At 40.7% G+C, this 22,497-nt stretch overlaps 1 protein-coding gene across 1 annotated transcript in view; it reads right to left on the bottom strand.

The window, feature by feature from the left end:
* igsf9bb (immunoglobulin superfamily, member 9Bb) overlaps positions 1-22,497 on the bottom strand; it is a 565,867-nt gene that overhangs the window by 122,427 nt on the left and 420,943 nt on the right. The window contains exon 6 of the mRNA XM_048615582.1: positions 14,461-14,602. Coding sequence (XP_048471539.1) covers positions 14,461-14,602 — 142 coding nt within the window. The remainder of the gene's footprint in view (positions 1-14,460; positions 14,603-22,497) is intronic.

The following is a 22,497-nucleotide window of genomic DNA, read 5'->3' as shown; positions in this document are numbered from 1 at the left end:
CCTGCAGGGGTGTTGTTTTATTGGAACAACATTCCCTATGTCAACCTCATGGACAATGGTGTTAGCCTTCGCCATTCTATTTCTACATAGAACTGTGACAAGTCTTTCAATTCTGTTCTCTGTTCCTGGGACAGATAGCCCACTACCCTGTCAAAATCCATCATGGACTTCCTCATTATTCAATTTATTCTGAACACATCAAAATCCACATTATTTGGATTCGATTTCTCACTCTGAGTGGCAGTAACTAATACCTGCTTCTCCGGTTCCCCTTCCCTGTCATAGTAAGGTTTCAGCATGTTTATGTGACATACCCGACAAATTTGTTTCCTCTCTGGCATCTTTACCAGATAATTCACCTGACTTAACTCCTTCTCAATCTGATACAGACCACTGAACCTTGCTCTGAAGGGATCACCTACCACTGGTAATAGCAACAATACTTTACCATCTTGGGCAAATGTACGAATTTTAGATTTCTTATCTGCTTCTTGTTTCATTAGCTGCCGTGCCACCTTCAAATGTTGTCTGGCTAATTCACCTACTCTGTTTAACCTTTCTCTCACCTCAGACACCTAACCTAACTGTGAGATCTCGGACTTCGGACCTACCAACTTTTCCTTAATTAATTATAAAGGTCCCATTACTTCGTGTCTGAATTTGAGTTCAAATAGAATAAATTAAGTTGATTTATTTGGAGCATTTCTAATAGCAAATAATATAAATGGAATACCTCAATCCCAATCATTTGAGTAATCCTGGCAATAAGACTTTAGCATTATCTTTAGTGTCTGATGCCACGTTTCCAATGCTCCCTGGGATTCAGGATGGTCCATACTTGATTTGAAGTGTTTGATGCTGAAGCTATCCATGACCTCCTTAAATAATTTGGCAGTAAAATTGGACCCTTGGTCTGACTGAATCTCCCTGGGTAGTCCATAATGGGTAAAGAAAGCAAGCAACTCCTCCGCAACCTTTTTTGCCTTGACATTCCATAATGGAATTGCCTCCAGAAACCTGGTAGACTCTTCCATTATGGTTAGCAAATACTGGTTCCCACTTTTGGTTTTAGGGAGGGGACCCACACAATTACTTATAACCTGTGTAGAAGGTACTTCAAATGTGGGAATTGGCTGGTTTTATTCCTGCCTGTGGCTTTCCTACCATCTGACACGTATGACAGGTATGGCAAAATTCAACCACATTTTTATGTAATCCAGGCCAATAGAAATGCTTCTGTATCTGAGCCTGAGTCTTCCTCACTCCTAACTGACATTCTACAGGTATTTGTGTGCTACCCGCAGTACTTCCTGTCCGTATGCTACCAGCAACAAAATCTGGTGAACTTCCACCTATTTCTCATCTACATTAACCTGCCAAGATCTCCATTTCCACCTTAAGATTTTATCCTTATGGGAATACACTCTGATTCCTTTTCAGAGTAGGCTTTATGATATAAATCTTTTGTCATTTTATCTTTTTGTTGAGACTCCTTTAGTCTTTTAGAGCAAAACACCTCTGCCTGATCCTCTACCTGCTTAGGTTTCTCCTTTACTAACTCTTCAAACAAAGTGTCAGCTAACTGGAACACAACTCTTTCATCTTTCTCTTTTGTTTTCCCTTCTTGTTTTACCTTATGGCTGTGGGAACTTGTTGCCACATAGTCTGGAAGAATTCCAGGGCATTTTTCTTTTAACTCCTCAGTTCCCTGGTATTCTTTTGGCTTTTCCACTACAATGGGCATCACTCCCGCCTTTGATCCGGCTATATCGTTTCCAAGAACAAACTGTATTCCAGGAATAGCCAATTTTTTCATCATTCCCACTATCAATTCCCCAGTCTTGATAGGACATTCTAGCCTCATCTTACACAGGGGAACACTATTTCTCTCTCTGTTTATTCCACAGATTATCACTCTCTTGGGCAATATTTCAGAAGGAGTGCAAATATTTTCATCTCTTAATATTAGAGAATGACCAGCTCCCATATCTCTCAATATTGTAACTTCTTTACCTACTACCCCTGTTCTACCTGAGTAAACTTTACCTACAGAGGTGACGTCTTTGAAAAGATCGGGCGCTATCATACTATCCAGCCCGTGACTGGGCTGTGCACTCTCCTGCAGCCCCTCAACTTCTGTTGGGCTTTCCTTCATTACTTCAACTAATCCCACTGGTTTAAGCCTCTTTTACCACATCATTTTTCCCAGTGAGTTTCTTAAACCACCAGCACTGTGACTTTGTGTGTCCCACCTATTGCAGTAAAAACACCTGAGGTCTTTCACCCCTTTTCCACCCTCTTGGGTTTCTTTTTTCACATGTGGTAAACAGTTTCCAGTGTGATCTACTTTTGTTTTTCATTGAAGGATCTCCCTCTTTCCCAATTTCTATCCCTCACAGAATAAAATTGTTGTTGGAAACTAGATTTCGATTTCTGCACTAATGTGTATTCATCCACCAGCTCTACAGCTCTTCTCGCTGTTTTCACTTCCTGTTTCTCAACATGAGTTCTAATCATTTTTGGGAGTTTTTAAACTCCCCTAGCAGAATAATGTCTCTTATACATCTTTTCCATTTTTAATGCTTTCACCCATCTATTGAAGTTGCTCTGTTTAATTCTTTCAAACTCGATACAAGTCTGATGTGGTTCCTTTCCTACATTTCTGAACCGTTGTCTCTATATGCTTCTGGTACCAGCTCATAGGCACTCAAAATAGCCTGTTTTACTCTTCATAATGTCTTGACACTTCCTCTGACAGCACTGCAAACACCTCACTAGCCTGCCTACCAAGTTGGTCTGAATCAACATCACCCACATAGACTTTGGCCAGTTCATCTGTTTAGCCAATTTCTTAAAGGAAATGAAAAAGTCTTCTATATCTTGTTCATCGAATTTCAGTAAGGTTTTGACTTATTTGTATATATCCCTACCAGGCCTTTGTCTATGATGGGTTTGCTCATCATCACTATGCTTCCTCACTAACACAACTTCCTACTTTCATCTCCATCCTTTTAAATTGACTTTCCCGTCTAATTGTCAACTTCTGAACTTCAAACTCTCTCTCTTTCTCCCTTTCTTCTCTCTCCTTTTCTTTTTCTTCTCTCTTTTTCTTTTTGTTCATCTAGGAACCTTCTTTCCCTTTCTTTCTTTTCTGCCCTGGCTCTTCTTTCCCTTTTTTTCTCTTCTAACTCCAGTTGTCTCATTTGCAATTTGATTTTTTCTAACTCCACTGGACTTGACTGTTTCTCTGATATATCTAAATGCTTGACTAACTCTGTTTCAATTTCAATTTTTTTATTATTCATAGTTAAACCAAATTTTAGCCTGTCTGCTAATTCTAAAAGTGCCCCATTTCTCTGTCTTTCTAAACTTTCTTGGTAAATTTGGGAAGCATCTTTGACCCCCAGAACATCTTTAGCAATGCTGAGAGCCATTTCCCCACTTTTGACTTAACCAATAGCAAGCAACTGAAATAAAACAGATTTTCTACTTCTCACTCAAGTTTTATTTAAAGATCTATGACACTAATCGCCAAGTCTGTTTAAACCTGCTGGGACCTTTTGTACCCTAGATCTGTTCAAATCTGTCCAGACCTGTCTAAATCTGTTCAGATCTGTCCAAGTCCGTTCAGATCCATCCAAATCCCGGACACGCGCCCCCAGTCTGTTATAAAGCTGAAGTTAACCCCCTCTGACATTTAAAACTGAAAGATCCAAAGAGGAATGCCTCACCCTATAATCTGTAAAAGGAGTATGAAAAGTGGTGTAGCCTGCCTTTCAGTAACTTCTAGTGGTGAAATAAAATAAAAAGTCAAATCAAGGTAGGAGTTTCATGGTGAATGGTAGGTCCTTAAGGGTGTAGTGGAACATGAGGACCTTGGAGTACAGGTGTACGGTTCTCTGAAAGTAGAGTCACAGGCAGACAGGGCAGTGTTGAAGGCTGTTGGCACACTGACCTTCATCAGTCACGGCATTGAGTACAGAAGTTGGGAAGGTATGTTGCAGTTGTACAGGACATTGGTGAGGTTGCACATGGAATATTGTGTTCAGTTTTAGTCACCTTGCTATAGGATGTTATTAAACTGGAAAGAGTGCAGAAGAAATTTACAAGGATGGTGTCAGGACTCAAGGGGCTGAGTTATAGGAAGAGGTTGGACAAGCTAGGACTTTTTTATTTAGAACATAGGAGATTGAGGCAGGATCTTTATAGAAGTTTGTAAACATATGAGAGGCATGGATAGAGTGAATGCACTCAGTCTTTTTCCCAGGGTTGGGGAATCAAGGACTAGAGGATATCAGGTTAAGGTAAGAGGGGAAAGAATACATGGGAACCTGAAGGGCAACTTTTTTACACAGAGGGTGGTACGCATTTGGAATGAGCTGCCAGTGGAAGTGGTTGAGGCAGGTACATTAACAACATTTAAAAGGCATTTGGACGAATACATGGATAGGAAAGGTTTAGAAGGATATGGGCCAAGTGCAGGGAAATGGGGTTAGCATGGATAGATATTTTGGTCGGCATTGACCAGTTTGGGCTGAAGGGCCTGTCTCCATGCTGTATAACTCTATGACTCTCTAAATCCCTGACACTCACTTTACAATCAACAAGTAACAATTTATTTATCTAACAGTGAACAAATTAACTAAACTATTACCAAACCGAATAAACCGCTTCTAACTACTAACTATTCTCGAATAAAACATGACTCTAATGGTATGCTGCTTCCAATAAATACAACTCCCACTTATATAAAATATAAATAGTATTTGGTCTCTCGACATTTCAACCAGGTTATGTGTCTTCGAGAATGATCTGTGCCTTCTCAGCCGATTCTTCTGCCAGGAGTGTTAACAGTGTTGTGCTGTCGTTACTGATGTTATTTAGATGGTTCTTTCTCTAAGACTTACAGGAGTCTGTGAGAACAAGCGATTCTCTCGAGAGCTGACGGCAGTTAACTCTGTCTCTGGGATTTTGTCCAACTGCCCTGTCTTTTATACCCTTGACGACATATCAATATTTCTTATAATAGGACTGGTTCTATCTCGTCAAAACCATCAGATTTAAATTTGATAGGTTTTTGGTATCTAGGTGCCTGGTTCAAATTGATTGGCTATATTCAAAACTTGTCATCTTGGTAAAAACTGCTGCTTGGTTTGCTAACTATACGGCCTTTTGATACAAACATTTCAATTCGGGTGCTCTCTGTGTACTTGTAAACTTTAAAGCTGCTGCTCACAGACAGCTATTTAAATCTCTAGGCATAGAACAAGTACATAATCTTTTAAAGGGACCATGCAATACTTTCCTCTGAAGCATTTTACAAACACCAAATTCTAACGTCCTGCTTCCCAATCCACAAGTACTCTACCCAACAGTGCAACACTATTCTAAAATTGTGACCATCAGGACCTGAATGTACTTTGCCAACATGCATTTTATAAAACACCTGCACTGGTACAAGACTACTTTCTCACTGAAGCACACCTAATTTCAATCCTGGTTGAAAAGGATCATTGTGCTAGCTCACTGCTCCATTCAGTCCCTCATCCAAACTACAATGGACCTCCAGTACTAATTGGACACATGATCTGAAGACAGGTATACTTTTCCTTAAATTTGATCAGAACTATCTCCTTGTAATTTTGAACATGAGTCACTGCCCATTAGTAGAACAGAAACTTTGTCGAGATTACTTAGTGAAATACAAACTAAAAATGAGTTAGGGAAAGAATTGGTCAGTATCTCACGCTGCTTATATGATCTCAACTCCTCTCATCAACACTCCATGACTGACACTAACCTTTCATCCAAGAGGACAAGATTTGAGACCCAGTAACTTAATTATAATAAAATAATCAGTGACATCAAAATTGGGCCACTGTAAGTAGTATGTAGAAACTGAAAGTTAAATCAGCCCTTTCACATAATGTAGGTGTCAGTTTGGGTGTTTAAACATATGCAATATATATGATTCAATATGGAACCCAACACAGCCTAACTATATTGGGTCTCTAGCAAATAATATCGTAAGGTTATGACTGATGGATTCGGACAGAAACCTGATGCTATATTGGATATACAAGAGTATTACAATACAATTCACTTTATAGTGGTTCCCCGTAAAACATTAACTGCTTATTGACTAATGCTGTTAAAATAACTTGGCCTTGTATCTCTGTACTATTGGAAAATCTGGGTGAAGGACCAAGGCTAAAAGCATAGAACACCAGAAAAGTCGAAAATGTTGAGAAAATAAATCCAGAACTCATTGTGAGCTGACAGTAAGGAACGCAAAATTGGAGGATATAAAGCAGAAGGTGTGGGAGACGTAAAGGTAAAGCTGCCATAGTCCTACCAGAAATTAGGCACATCTCTCACTGGACAGAGAGAGGACTGGTGGTTATTTAACTTGAGGGTCAACACATGTCAGGTGAGGGGAGAGGTTGAGAAAGGGAATCCTTCATGATAACCTTAACCAGTGCAGGAATTGAACTCACTTTTGCAAATTGAAAAGCAATAAGAGTTCCATAGTTATGGAGTTCTGGTAAAGGAAGAAGGAGAAACTGAGATGCTTTCAATCTTTGACCTTTTTGGCAAGTATAAGAATATAAAAAGCATCTTGATTGTTGAAGAGCAAAATGTGACACATTCAATGGAAAAATGGTCAAAATGGTATTGGGGAAGGAAGAGTGAAAGCACAAGAGAGGGAGCGAGAGAATGAGAAAGACCGGAGAGCCAGAGAAAGAGAGAGAGAGACTGCAGACTTGAAGTCATATAAAAAAAACCCCTTGTAATTACATGGAAAGATGCTAAGAAGTAAAGCTTAAATAAGAAAGCTCAATGATGGAAGAACAGCTGCACGGTTAGAGGAAAAAAAAAGTGCTACCGTGAGAGTATTTAATGCTGTAACACACTCTTGAGACTCAGGCACTATTTGGTATCATAGCTGATTACATAATTTAGGGCCATTGCATGTGCTGCACATTGACAGACATCTGCTATTCTATGTTAAAATGCAAATTATCAGCATTAATGCTTTTAATGTAGCAAGTGACTTGAGGTACAATTTTATATTTTGGGTTAACTTAATTTTGGAAGTGACATTTTTTAGAAAGTTTACCGAGTCAGTGGCTAATTACTGTGAATGAAAACATTTCAATATAAAGCCTTTTAATTAATGCCTGTTTATCAACATATTTCTTCATTAGGGGATTTGTTATCGTGCAATAATAATATTCTCACTGGACAGAAATTGCAGATGCATCCAATTTGGGTGCATCCAGATTTCAAGCTGCTGTCATTTTTGATTTTCAATAGGATCGTTGAAGTTGATCAAAAATAATTGTGAAGTTTACAGCAGCCTGACTAGTTTCAGCTCGAGTTCCCAGATTGTATAATTTTTAAGATAAAACTGTGGATGTCATTTAACAGTCCAGCTTGTGACCACATGCTGTCTTTTCAATCTCCCAGTGATGTTGCATTGTGTCATTTTGGAGATGCCAGGAAATCTATCTATTGGAGACAAACACTCTGTAATTGTGGCACAGTGGCTCAGTACTTAGCACTGCTGCCTCACAGCACCAGGACCCCAGGTGCAATTCCAGCCTTGGGTGGCTGTCTGTATGGAATTTGCACATTCTCCCTGTGTCTCTATGGGTTTTCTCCCACAGCTCAAAGATGTGCAGATTAGGTGGTTTACCCATAGTGTCTAGGGATATGCAGGCTAGTTGGATTAGACATGGTAAATGTGGGGTTGCAGGGTTGTGGTGGGTCTGGGTGGGATGCTCTTTGGAAGGTTGCTGAAGACTCAATGGGCTGAATGTCCCCTTTCTGCACTGTAGGAATTCCATGTATTGATCTGCAAGTTAGAAATAGATGCATCTTACAGAGAAGACCTTTCTTTTTGTTGGCAACCCAACTGAGGGCTGTCACTTTATTTTATTCACTTGTGGGGTGTGGGCATAACTGGTTTGCCAGCATTTATTGCCCACCCCTAGCTGCCCTTAAGAAGGTGGTGGCAGGCTGCCATCTTGCCCACTGCAGTCCATGTGCTATGGGTAGATCCACAATGCTGTTAAGACGGAATTCCAGTATTTTAACCCAGTTTATCACCACCTCCAAGACATGAAGATGTTTACATTATACAACTATCAAAAATAAATGAAGCTTAAAAAAGGTCTCACTTACATACCCCTGAATTGGACTGTTAGAATACAGGCTTTTTGTTTCTATTTTAGCTCATTGAGTATCAAGAAAATGACACATTAATTCTTCAATTTCAACTGGAACCAACTTTTCCCAATATTAATTCTGAACTCTTAACATTTAAAAAAAGGAAGTATTTTCTGGATGCATCGCTGGAAAAGCCAGCACTTTTTTGCCCTTCACTAGCTGCTGAACTTTCAATCGACTGTGGGGGGTGAGCCCAGTAAACTCATGCATACAGAAGACATCATTGATTCCCAATACTTCAGCAATGGGATGAGATTTGCAAAGGATGGATACATGGTCAGTGACAACAATTTGCACACTTTCAACTAATTACTTGATGAACATGTGGTGAAGCCTTTTTAGGACTCTGAAAGGCAAACGTTAGAAATTTTCAGAAGGCAAGCATGGGGAAGGAACATGGAGGGTCAAGGACATGTTTGTGTACAGCTGACAAGAACATAGATACGAGCCACCAGCGTTCATGACAGCAGTGTGTTAAAGGTGTATAAAACAAGAGATTTAAACTCAGTTGCTCACATGCCAAAGCTGAAAGGTTTTTCACCATGAATGCTTGGTCTCGCTTACTGTAGCTTTTCTTTCAGATGGAAGGAATAACGTTGCTTTCCGCTCCCTCAAAGCCTCAATCAGAGCCTTGAAGAGCCATCTGCAAAACCATGGTTTGCTCTGGAGATAGCTCCTATCACCACTGGTCCTCACCTCTCCCTGCACTCATCCATTTCCAGCAAGTTCAACCATGGCTGCTATTTGCTCATTAAATTACCCCTCAATGCATGGCTACCACCTCCTGCCCATGCCCAACAACCAAATTTGGAGCACAAGTTCAACTTCTGGCATTCTTGCCCCAGTTAGAAAGTGAGTTTTTGAGTTCCATTCCAAGGCTTGAACACAGGAAACAAAGAAGATTACTGGGTGATCCAGCTGAAGCATCCAAGATTTTTAAGGAGTTGATATGATAGACAGAGAGAAACTATTTCCTCTGGTGGGGATCAGAAACTCCAGAACTAGGCATACAACCTGAAATTGAAAGATAGGCCATTCAAAGATGATCTCAGGAATGACTGTCACTCAAAGTGTATCAGATATCCTAGAGAAATGAATTCCAACTTCACCAATAACAGACAGTGCAAGATCTTTCAACAGATTCAAGCCTTTTCCTTTCCTCATTCAGGCCAAATTTCACCCACTTTCTATTTCTCCTTTTTTTCCTCAAATCTCCTTTACCTTCATAGTTTTGTCTTGACCCTCAGCTTGTCCTGCTCATCAATGCACCTTCTCTCCTCCTGAATTTCAGCACTTAATAAGACACAGATGAATCAAACAGCATCAGCAACTTTCACCCTAAGCTGTGCAACCACAGAGCTGCTCAGAGGATTTCTGCATGCGGGCTATACAGGGTAGTTTTATGAATCAGTACTTTGTGATTCTATCCTGTTGTGGTCTCTCTTCCATAAGGGCCCGTGCACAACTAAATGGTCATTTATTCCTTCCTCAGTGCACAAGACACAGTCAAGTATGGCCTTTCTCTCTTTGGTTTGTCAGAATCACACAATCACAGAATCCCTACAGTGTGGAAACAGGCCACTCAGCCCAACAAGTCCACACTGCTCCACCGAAGAGCAGCCCACCCAGACCCATTCCCCTACCTCTGCATTTCCCATGTCTAACCCACCTAACCTAAATATCCCTGAACACTACGAGCAATTTGGCACGGCCAATCCACCTACCCTGCACGTCTTTGGACTGGGGGAGGAAACCGGAGCACCCGAAGGAAACCCACGCAGACACGGGGAGAATATGCACCTCCACACAGACAGTCGCCGAGGGTGGAATCGAACCCTGTCCCCTGGCACTGTGAGGCAGCAGTGCTAACCACTGAGCCACAGTCCAAAGATGTGCAGATTAGGTCGATTGGCCATGCCAAATTGTCCGTAGCGTCTAGGGATGTTTAGGTTAGGTGGGTTAGACATGGGAAATGCAGGGGTAGGGGAATGGGTCTGGGTGGGATGCTCTTCGGTGGGGCAGTGTGGACTTGTTGGGCTGAGTGGCCTGTTTCCACACTGTAGGGATTCTGTGATTCTGACGAACCAAAGAGAGAAAGGCCATCCTTGACTGTGTCTTGTGCACAGAGGAAGGAATGAATGACCATTTAGTTGTGCATGGGCCCTTACGGAAGAGAGACCACAACAGGATAGAATAATACATTAAGATGTAGTTGTTTCTGAGACTAGGATCCTGAATTAAAATAAAGGAAATTATGTTGGCATGAGGTGAGGGCTAATTATGATAAATTCAGGATTGATATTTAAAGAGATGAAAGTAGATGGGCAATGGCAAACATTTAAATAGATGAGCTTCAAAAGTTATTCACCCTAGTCAAGCATAAAAATAAAACAGGAAATGTGGCCAGGCCATGGCTAACAAAGGAAATTAGGGATAGTTTTAAATCCAAGAAAGAGGCATACAAATTGGCCAAAAAATGCCACAGGCCTGAGAATTGGAAACAGTTTAGATTCCATCAAAGAGAGTCAAAGAGACTGATTAAGAGGCTAAAATAGAGTATCGGATTAAGCTTGCAGGCAACATACAAATGATAGTAAAAGCTTCTATAGGTATGTGAAGAGAAAAGGATTCTTAAAGACGAATATAGGTCCGCTGCAGTCAGAGACAGGGGAATTTATAATGGTGAACAAAGAGATGGCTGATCAATTAAATTCAATCTTCATGAAGGATGACAGATATAACATTCAAATTATATGGTGACATATTGTGCCTAATGGGAAAGAGGAATTCAAAGAAATTGGTATTAGTGGAGAAATGGTGTTGAGGAAACTAACAGGAAGCAATCATACAACTGCAGCAGGCACTGAAGAAGACAAATGGTATGTTGGCCTTCACAGCAAGAGGATTCAAGTATAGGAGCAGGGATGTCTTGCTGCAACTGTACAGGGAATTGGAAAGACCACACCTGGAGTATTGTGTGCAGTTTTGGTCTCCTTAGCTGAGGAAGGGTATTCTCTCTATTGAAAGAGTGCACAGAAGTTTCCCAGACTGATTAGTGGGATAACAGGACTGACATACAGGGAGAAACTGGATTAGTTTAAGACAATATTCACTTGAGTTTAGAAGAATGAGGGAGAATCTCACAGAAACCTACACAATTCTAAAAGAGTTATATCAGGTAGATGTAGGAAGGATGTTCTTGATGACTGGGGAGTCCAGAACTGTGGGGACAGTCTAAGGATCAGGGGTAGACCTTTCAGGACAGAAATGAGGAGAAATTTCTTCATCCTGAGAGTGGTGAGTCTGTGGAATTTTCTGCCACACGAAGCGGCTGAGGCTAAAGCATAGGATGTTTTCAAGAAGATAGATGTATTTCTTAGAGCTAAAGGGGATCAAAGGATATGGGGAGAAAGCAGGAACAGGGTATTGAGTTGGATGATCAGCCATGATCACATTGAATATGGAAGCATGCTCAAAGGGTCGAATGGCCTACTTTTGATCCTATATTCTATGTTTCTACATAATGGGAGTGCAGATGCACTGACTTCCAGTTCCACATGGAGCTCACAGGTCCATGCAGCAGGAGGAGAAGTTAGATGGAATCTGGTGCATAAGGCACAAGTAGTCTGCCTGCTTGTAAATAGTAAGGACTGCAGATGTTGGAAGCCAGAGTCAACAGATGTGAAGCTGTAAAAGCACACAAGGTCAGGCAGCATCTGAGGATCAGGAAAGTCAATGTTTCAGGCCAAAAATCTTCATCAGGACTGGAAAGAGGGAGGGCAGCCCAGAAGTAAATAGAGGGAGGGGACTGGGGCTGGGGGAAGGGTAGGTGGGATGGTGATAGCTGGATGCAGCCTCACTCCCTTCCTTCTATTTACTTCTGGGCTGCCCTTCCGCTCCCCAGTCCTGATAAAGGGTTTTGGCCCAAAACACTTATTTTCGTGATCCTTGGATGCTGTCTGACCTGCTCTGCTTTTCCAGCTTCACATCTATTGCACCTGCCTGCTTGTTACTGTTCTGAATTCAGCTCTCCTGAAATTAAGAGGGTTGAATAGAGACAATTTAGCAACCAGCAGACAAAAATGATAAAAAAAAGGTGTAAAGATCCAAATCCTTTACTGTAAATATACAAGGAACTGGCATCTATACCCCAATTTAAACATGTTGGTTTCTATTTTATCTCTAACTTTTCCTTCTCAATTCAGTACAATCATTGCTGCATAAAAAGAATTACAGCACAAGTTTGTCTTACTGCATTATTATCTCATGCTCAGAAACTAAGAAAACATTGCATAGATGTGTTTTGATTCAAAGGGGCCTATGTGGATTACTTGTTTATAACTCCAATCCATTAATGCTATTTTGTAAGTGCCTTTCACTGTAAGTACAGAAGCTCTTTGAAAATGGCCTGGTCACTGTTGGCAGCTGTTAAAAAAAATCCCATCATAAATGCACCCCCTGAACATTACCACGAGGTGGCAGAATGTCCACATTTCATTAGTGGTGCATTATCAAGGAGTACATTTGACTTGAAGAGCTTTGGAGGTCAGCATTGACTATTGTTTATCAATGATATTATGACTCTCACCCAGTCTGCTCGGCAGTCAAACTTTACTGAGTTGGCACACATTCATTTCAAATTGACACAGTGAAACTCAGACTAGAACAGGATGTAGAGTGGATGGTACAGATCTGATCTGTAGATCTATAGATCTAAATTAGAGAATAGAAATGAGTAGGAAAAATGCTATGTTTCACACAGATATGTAAATACAGTTTGTAAATTATGTGTGATTGGTACATTTTATACAGGCCAGCAATGAAATCAAGAAGCCACGAAGAGGGAATAGATTTTACCATCAGAATGTTATCTGGTGAAAGCTTGCAGCTTTATTAGCATTTAATTGCCTACTCAAGAATATAAAAATGCAGAGCATGGTTTAAAGATGGGTACAATGCTCAGGCCAGGTGGCCTTTTCCTCCACTCTACACAATTTTTTTTAAATGAAATCACTCCTTTATGTCTGACTTCCACTCCATTTACAGGTTTTGTCCCACATCTGTGTCCTCAAATCCCAATGGGAAGTGCACCACTGGTGCTGACACTCCTCATCTAGATGCATGAACATCACATGATGTAAAACAACGGGTGAAATAATTACTGCAAAGTTTGTGAAAAAAGCTGCCAGCAGTTTATGATCAACAAAACATCCAATAGTCCAGAATATGTACATAAACATACTCAAATCTTCCAGTCACTGAGATGTGGTTGGTGCCATTGTGCATATAATTGTTGAAGTCTGAGTGTTGAACAGTGTTGTCAGTGCACATCTTTTTGTCTGTGGGTCAGAACTGGCCAGAGGCCTAGAAAGCCAGGCTTTTCACTTCTGTTTTTGATACTCAGTGACGTCCCACTCAAGGAGCGAATGGACAAGCATAGAAGTAGAAATCCATAGTAAAAGCTTAATGAATTGATTCAGTCCTTAGCTGCAGGAAAGAAAGTTCATCCATTTGCAACACCTCCCTTAGGTTGTGAACTGGCCTTGTGCACTCACACACAAGAGGAAACTTTCCTTCATGTTTATAAAGCTCACAAAGAGAGACCCGGTTTTAAGATTGAGTTAGGGAGGTCAAAAAGCACAGATCTACTCTCTCAATTAGTCACTGTCTATTCTAGGGTGGGAGTGCTGTTCAAAATAATTTATCAAAAGAATCAGGGATAGATTAATGGCTCATATCACTGAATGCACTCTTGGCTAAACCATGCATATTTACATTAAAATCAGGTTCTGTATTAATGAACAGTTTATGAAGTACAAATAGAATGTCTCATTGCAAGAAAATTAATCCCGAGTTCTCGAGCTCTCCAATGAGCACCTCTGCAAAGTCGGCATATGTGCAAATTGTCTGAGGGTTGGATCAGGCTGGTTTCGGATGCCTTACATGACAAACAGCCTGCGGACATGTGGTCACAAATGATATCGAATTGGCTGATGCACTGCAGTAACCAGCATTAAGCAAATTGGATTGGTTAGTACAGTCTGGAAAGGAAGAGAGGAAAAAATTCAAAGGAAATAAAATACTTATACCTAAAAATAGATGAAGAAAAATACCTTGCTAAAATAAAATAAAGATTCTCATGTTTGCCAATGGATTAGGAGCTATACAAGAAAATCACCTGGTCAGAACACAGATGTGAATTAGCATATAAGGAAATTATGACTTTACTTTTTGAAGAAGACATTCTCTTCCTCCCAGAACCAGATGTACGTCAAGTTGCCAGGATAAGCTTCTGCCTGACAGGTGAAGAGGGCATCTTGGGATATATTTACTGTGATATTTTCAGGCGGAGAGATGATGAAGGGTGGCCCTAGGAGACAACAGAAAGATCAACTGGTTAGTAATGCCAGATACAATTGGACAAACAGGGCGAAACAACAGAGCAGCAAGCAACTGGAACGGAAGATTACAGAAAAGAATAAAAGCATAAATAATTGTTGAGGATTTCAAGTGCTTCAAATGGTATTTTTACATTCACGAATTGCAGACTAGTGTGATACTTTTGAAGCATTGTACTGGGTAATATATAGCCCTTGTGAGCGGAAGTTCAACTGACAAAAAAAACAAATTGTGCCCTTAACTTGCCCTTTCAATGATAATGGATTGGCCTCAGAGCTGATATATAGAGATTCATTAATTTCAAACTGTGTGCTTTTACTGAAGAAGACTACAATTCACACTACAGCTATTGTTCAAAACATGTCAAAACCCATTAGACAGTTAGGCAGTGAAACATCGCCCTCAAGTGGCTTGATCTTCCTTGTTATCACAGATTGTACAGAAAAGAGTGATTTATCTGACAGTGAACCTGTTTGCTTTGGCTAGGACTTACTCCAATTCAAGCTATACATGGACCAAGACTCTTAAAGAACGGAAATCATCATTTTGCAGAAAGATTTAAAGGTGCCCATCTGTAGAGGAGCCAGACATTACTTTCAACACGGAGGAGTTCGCAGGCCAGGGAGGATGGATTGGGGAGAACATCAGATCGCAGGAGGGTGTAAAGGATCTGATCAATTAAGAGGATCTACCCAGGGAAGAAAACATACCTGTTCCTCTGGACTCAGAAGCAGTGCTGGAAAAGCACTTGTTTGTCCAATGCATCAGTTCTTGTCTCTCTCCAGCTGTTTTGTGAAAGCTGGAATGCAGGTAAATTTTTAGGCCTGCAATCTGATGGCAAATATATTAGTGATGGACACTTCCCATGGGAATGGACTGGTTATCCAGCTCCAACCTTCTCTGCTAGCAGTGGGTGGGTTGGGTTCAAAAAGCTTTAAAAGCCTTAACATTCCACCAATGCAAACTCACCCTATTTGAACGTTGGGGTGGGTATAGGAGGAGGACTGGTGTTAAAATTATCACAAAGTGTCTTCTTTGCTGTGCTTGTTGAATACAGGCTCTCCACACAAACATTTTTTTATCAAAGGTAATTGCCACGCAAGGTGACAAAATGTACAGCCAACCAAAACCTGCCCTTTATTTATCAGTTATATATTATGTTCATTAACAATCATATAACACATTTCCAAGTAGTTAGTTTTCCAAGGCCTGGAAAATCCAACCATTCACAAAAAAAATTATTAAAACAGGTTACAACAGAGGTGGCCAGTCTCATTAAAGTATTTCAATTGCCAATTTCCCTCCTAGGAGTGGTATCGTCCAATCCATATTTCATATCAGTTAAACACAGGAATGGGCAGATTGGTATCAGAGTTCAGATTTCTAAAGTTTTAGAATGCAATTAGAATTCAGCCTTGTAATATGACAGCTCATGGACACCAGCTTGAGAATGTATACTCTTTAATACTCATTCCATGATCATGTGTGTGTGTGTTTGTGTGTGTGTGTCTACATGTTCTACATGTGTGTGTGTGCTTGTATGAGCATGTGTGCACTTATGTGTATATAGGTGTGTATATGTGCATGTATCTGTATGTCTTTGTATGCGAGTATATGTTTGTGAGTGTGTTAGTGTAAGTGTGTGTTTTCAGAAACCTCTACATCTGTTCAATGCAAGATCCTAAGAGAAGTTGATTCATTCCTCCCACTCACGCTCTTAAAGATAAATCCTTTCATTATTAAATAGCACGCAGGCTCATATACAGTTTTCAGTGCAAGTGAATCCAGAAGGTGTAGCAAATTTGACACTGAGTTCTATTTACTGACATAGTGCTCACGGATAAAAATCAGACAGTTCCATTACAGAACAATATGAATCGATGACCTCTCAGCAGTAAAATGAAGACAACTTTATTAAAGCCTCCACTTAAATCCCTCGGATTCTCCACTGCCTTCTCTTACATAAGTGACAATGAACATCTGTTGTCAGGTTGATGAGTTTCCCGGTCTATCGCATTGTGATATAGGCCATTAGCTGATGCAGGAAGGTCTAGTGGCCCATGAGCCCTGTGTTTGCCTTATCAGAATCCCTTATTTGCAAAATATAAACAGGAGCCTCAGAGGTTCTGTTCACTCTGAGAGTTGGCTCTGAGGAAGCCAGCCCTGCGACAAGTACTTTGCATTTGTAAATAAAGGGTGACTCAGTGACAGGATACTGGCCTCTGTGGAATTATTACAGTTTCTTTTTGCGGGAGCTTGCTGTGCATCAAGAAGCTGCCATGTTTCTTACACTACAGTGATGACTACTCTTCAAAAGTACTTCATGGGCTGCATGATTGCTTTAAGATAATCTGAAATCATGAAAAGCTTGTCATAATTGCAAGCCTTTCCTTTTTGTTTCTATTGAGTCTATTTGAAAGCCATGTGTTCTGTCATAAATACCAGCAACTATGTGCAAATTGGATGTATTTGTATTATTTTATTTGTTGTGTTTTGTGGTGGTAGAGTTAAGCATTATGAAGGATGGTGTATAAAGAAAAGGAACATGAGCCATTATATTCACCCACTCATCTGTTTTTCAAGAGTTATTCAGCTGACAAGATGTAGATTCACAGATTCATTAAGAAAAGGTAATTTTCAGAGAATCTTTGAAGGTTTTGATCAATGTTAAGATGTTTTACCATCAAGACATTTGATCAGGGAGAAGAAACATTCCAGTGCTGATTCAGGTCTGATACTAAGATGGGATAAGGGATGCCATAATTCGAAGAATACTCTATGTATGATGTCAGATCAAAGGTGGTGCACTCGACATTGGGTCCAAAGTTGAGGGTTGAATTGAATACTTGTAAAACTAACCACAAACAAGAAATGGTTGCGGTAGAGTGCTACCAATGGTTCTCATTTCTATACTGGGTCTAACTACTTTTACATTTAACAGTACCCATCTCCCCCCAACCCACCAAGTCTCTGTCTTCATAAATTGAGGCAGTCTGAAATTTTCACTATTCTTCCAGAATACATGCTCTTTGGAAATGGAAGATTGGTAGGCTTATGGGCTGTCGACCTTGAATCTGATTATTTAGAAATTATTTCTCCACTGAAGGATCTTTTATATTTAGGATGTCCTTTACAGAGGATGTTGTTGCTGCTTAATCTGGTAGTTGATCCATTACCTTCTCTGGTAAACTTTATAATCTTCTGAATTCACTTTACAGGGGACTTCTGCTCTGCTAAGTCAGATAATTGCCTCATAACATTCTTGGAAAACTTTAATTGCATGAATGTCCATCAGTTTTCTCTAGGTTACTCCCCAGTATATTGTAAGAAGTAATCAGGAAGGCTAATGGAATTTTGGCCCTTATTTCAAGAGAATTGCAGTATAAGAGAAGGGAAGTCTTACTGCAACAACATATGGTGCTAATGAGATGACATCTGGAGTATTCTGAGCAGTTATGGTCCCCCTTTTTAAAGAAAGGTATCATTTCATTGGAAACAGTTCAGAGAATGTTCACTTGGATGATCCCTGGTATGGGAGGATTATCTTAACAGCAAAGGCTAAAAGCACTGGGACTCTACTCACTGGAATTTAGAAGAATGAGAAGTGATCACATTGAAATATATAGGATTCTTAAGGGGCTTTACAGGGTAAATGTTGACAGGATGGTTCCCCTCATGGGAAAGTCGAAGACCAGAGGGGATTGTCTCAGAATAAGGGTTGCCAATTAAAGACTTAGATGAGGGGGAGTTTCTTCTCTCAGAGGGTTGTGGGTCTTTGGAACTGATTGCAACAGAGAGCTGTGGGGGCAGTGTCCTTATGTTTACTTAAGGCTGAGATAGGTTGATTCTTGATCAGTAAGGGAATCAAAAGTACGGGGATAATGCACAAATGTCGACATGAGGAATGTTGCATAATCACAGTCATTTTGAAAGGTAGAGCAGGCTTGGTGTGGGTGGGGGGGAGGCGTGAACAGCCTCCTTCTGTTCCTAATTCTTATAGACTTATGAAAGATAGCTGCACTGTTGAAACAAGTGCTTCCTTCCTCATGGTTTCCTGCATTTTCAGACCAGGAAGTTGCTTCTTGTCAGAGCCCAGATGTTGGTCTGTCTTCTATGGAATCACATGTAGCTCATTTCCATTTTGTTCAACGAATCTTCAGTTTCAACCTGATGAGACATTGTTTTGAATTATGTAAGCTCTTTATTTCAACTTGCGTAGCAGGTTGGACGCCTTACTTCACTCTCTTTGGATGTCTTCCTGGTGAACTGGACAGTTTCTTATCCTTGATTGCATTACTAGAAGAATGCAGCTTACTTACCATTATCTCTGTCGCTGGCGTTGATAATCCTCCTTTGAAAGCAAAAGATTGAAATGTTGATCTTGAACTTGTGTCAGCTCATCATCTAGCAAGGAAGTTAAATCTGCTGTATCATTTTTTTCAGTTTGCTGTTCTATTATCTAACCAACTTCAGGTGATGATTTACCAATTAACTTAACAGCATTGTAGTGCTTATCCTCATTCTTAATAGCTGCCGCTTCTGGCAAATTTTGGTGATTTCTGTCAATTGAAGATCATTTGGTGATAATAGGAATGGAATACATTTCCAGCACTCTCAAAGTCACCAACATGGCTTCTTTTCCAGCTCAGTGGGAGGAGCCACACTTACTTTTCCAGCTCAGTTGGCAGGAACACAGTGCCCTGTGTACTTTCACCAGTCCTCCATTAACCATTGGATGAGACCACAAAACCTTGCCTCCTTTCATTGCTTTTCCATTGCTCAGTAGGTACAACCATACAGTCTCAGTTCCTTACATATATTATCTATTAATCATTGAGTGAGGCGATAGAAGTTACTTCTTACTGAAACTCCTCCAAAACCCAATGGATGGAGCAACACAGCCAGGCCTCCTTTCACAGGTCCTCCATTAAACATGGGCGCGACCATTGAGCCCCATCTCCAATTGTAGCTCCCCATTGCCTAGTGGGCAGGGTAACAGACTCCAGCCTTATGTAAAGAGTAACTCTGAACACAGATGTTCCCAGACCTGCTGAATTTCTTGAGCAACTTCTAATTATGTTTGTTTCACAAACGTCCTTCCTGCTGACAGTATGAAACAATTCTCTTATCTCAACGTAGGTAACATCAATAGATTCTGTCTTCCTTTGCCAAGAAGCCCAACGCAATCTTCTACTAGTTTACCCCCGACCAGATGGATGGTAACAGTTTGTGCCCGGACCATTTGATCTCTTGGAACTAGAACATAGAACATAGAACATAGAAGAGTACAGCACAGTACAGCCCCTTCGGCCCACGATGTTGTGCCGACCTATTTTCCTACTCTAAGATCAAACTACCCTGCATTCCCTACATTTTACTATCATCCATGTGCCTATCCGAGAGTCGCTTAAATGTCCCTAATGTATCTGACTCCACTACCACTGCCGGCAGCGCATTCCACACACCCACCACTCTCTGTGTAAAGACCCTACCTCTGACATCTCCCCTATACCTTCCTCTGATCTCCTTAAAATTATGCCCCCTCGTAATAGTCATTTCCTCCCTGGGGAAAAAGTCTCTGGCTATCCACTCTATCTATGCCTCTCATCATCTTGTACACCTCTATCAAGTCACCTCTTATCCTTCTTCGCTCCCATGAGAAATGCCCTAGCTCCCTCAATCCTTCCCCATAAGACCTGGCCTCCAGTCTAGGCAGCATCCTGGTAAATCTCCTCTGCACCCTCTCTAAAGCTTCCAGATCTTTCCTATAATGAGGCGGCCAGAACTGAACACAACATTCCAAGTCTGGTCTAACCAGGGTTTTATAGAGCTGCAACATAACCTCACGGTTCTTAAACTCAATTCCCCTGCCAATGAAAGCCAACACACCATACACCTTCTTAACAACCCTATCAACTTAGGTGGCAACTTTGAGGGGTCTATGGATGTGGACCCCAAGATCCCTTTGTTCCTCCACACTGCCAAGAATCCTGCCATTAACCCTGTATTCTGCATTCAAATTCAACCTTCCAAAATGAATCACTTCACACTTTTCCGGGTTGAATTCCATTTGCCACTTCTTTGTCCAGCCCAGAATCCTGTTAATGTCCTGTTGCAACCTACAACAGCCCTCCACATTATCCACAACTCCGCCAAGCTTCGTGTCATCGGCAAACTTACTAACCCACCGTTCTACTTCCTCATCCGAGTCATTTATAAAGATCACAAAGAGCAGAGGTCCCAGAACAGATCCCTGTGGAACACCACTGATCACCGAGCTCCAGGCTGAATACTTTCCATCTACTACCACCCTCTGTCTTCTATTGGACCGCCAATTCTGTATCCAGACAGCCAAATTTCCCTGGATCCCATACCTCCTTACTTTCTGAACTAGTTGAACTCCATCTGCTACCTCCAGTACGTTGAGGCCAAGACAGGAGTGCAGGCTCAGAAGTGGCAAAATATTGGCTATGATTTACTTGCCATGCTTTCAACTCTTACTTCCTTTGTGTTACAATTTTACTTGTAGCATATGTTTACTCTTGAGTTATTCCATCTGGAGCATGTAGCCTTATCTCTGTAAGCTGTAACTTCTGTTTCGTTATTGTTATGGACCAGATCAGATCCTCTCAAAATATTTTAAGAAGGTGGCCTAGATCCTAACCTTTCTTATTTTAAAGGCAAATGTAAAGTGTCTATTCCCAATGCAATGTGACTGGTCAAACTACTTGATGTGAAACAAAACACAATTTATTTAAACACTGTAGTTAAAATACAACCAAAGAAAGAAGAATTTAGAATTACTTAACTTTACTGAAAATCTTAACAGAATAATAGATAAATAACTATTACTAACTAACTGTTCCAATACAGTAACATCCCATAAACACAGCCTTTGGCAAAAAAAGGCAAATTTAGATACAGTTTCTCACATGCAGTTTTCCGATCCAGGAGGAAAAAAACATCATGAGAAAATTCGGAGACAGTGGCAGCTAGGAGACATTCACTGAAGCTGCCAACTCTTTTTGAAACCCAATAGCTTCTGCTTATAGCTAAACCTAAAAACTAAAGAAAAAACTAGAAAGCCTGGTCTGTGAGAGCTGGCCACACCCAGGCTGTTTCCATTGTTCCAACTTTTTAAAAAAACCCAATTCCTCAGAAGCTGTTTACTCAAGTGGTCTTTAGTAGTCAGCTGGGCACCTCTGTCTTACAACCTCTCTTCAAAAACAACAACAGGACAAAATAACCTCTTGAAAGCCTGTGCATTGTCACATTAGCTATGGCATTTGATCTGAATGGGACACCTTAAGGGGTCAGGGTAGGGGAGAGCAATCAGTTTTGCTCAGTTTGCTGGATGGTTGGTTTGTGAGGGAATGTGATATAAACAGTGTGGGTCCAATTCCCATCACCAGCTGAAGTTACCATGAAGGACACAACCTCTCTTCTCACCTGAAATATAGTGACTCTCAGGTTAAATCACCAGCAGTTGATTTCTCTAATGAGAGAACAGTCCTGTGGTCTGGTAAGACTATGGAACACAATCTATAGGTGTCATTAATGAATTTATTTGTGATTCCCCTGGATGCTGAACCCTCATGTTAAAAGTTGCAAAATATTTCAAGAATATTGTTTGTTCTCTGGTTAAAATAATTATCGAAAGCTGTTAGAGCTTCATAAGTATTTACATTTTGGTTATTTATCATGTCATCAGCTGTATGCCCTACTAAGTATATTTACTTCAGAGATAGTAGGAACTGCAGATGCTGGAGAATCTGAGATAACAAGGTGTAGAGCTGGGTGAACACAGCAGGCTAAACAGCATCAGAGGAGCAGGAAGGCTGACGTTTCAGGCCTAGACCCTTCTCC

The sequence above is a fragment of the Rhincodon typus genome, chromosome 32 (genome assembly GCF_021869965.1).
Source record: "Rhincodon typus isolate 14 chromosome 32, sRhiTyp1.1, whole genome shotgun sequence".
In the NCBI taxonomy this organism is placed as follows: domain Eukaryota; kingdom Metazoa; phylum Chordata; class Chondrichthyes; order Orectolobiformes; family Rhincodontidae; genus Rhincodon; species Rhincodon typus.
Note: the sequence above shows the minus strand (reverse complement) of the source record. Positions and strands in the feature narration are given on the sequence as shown.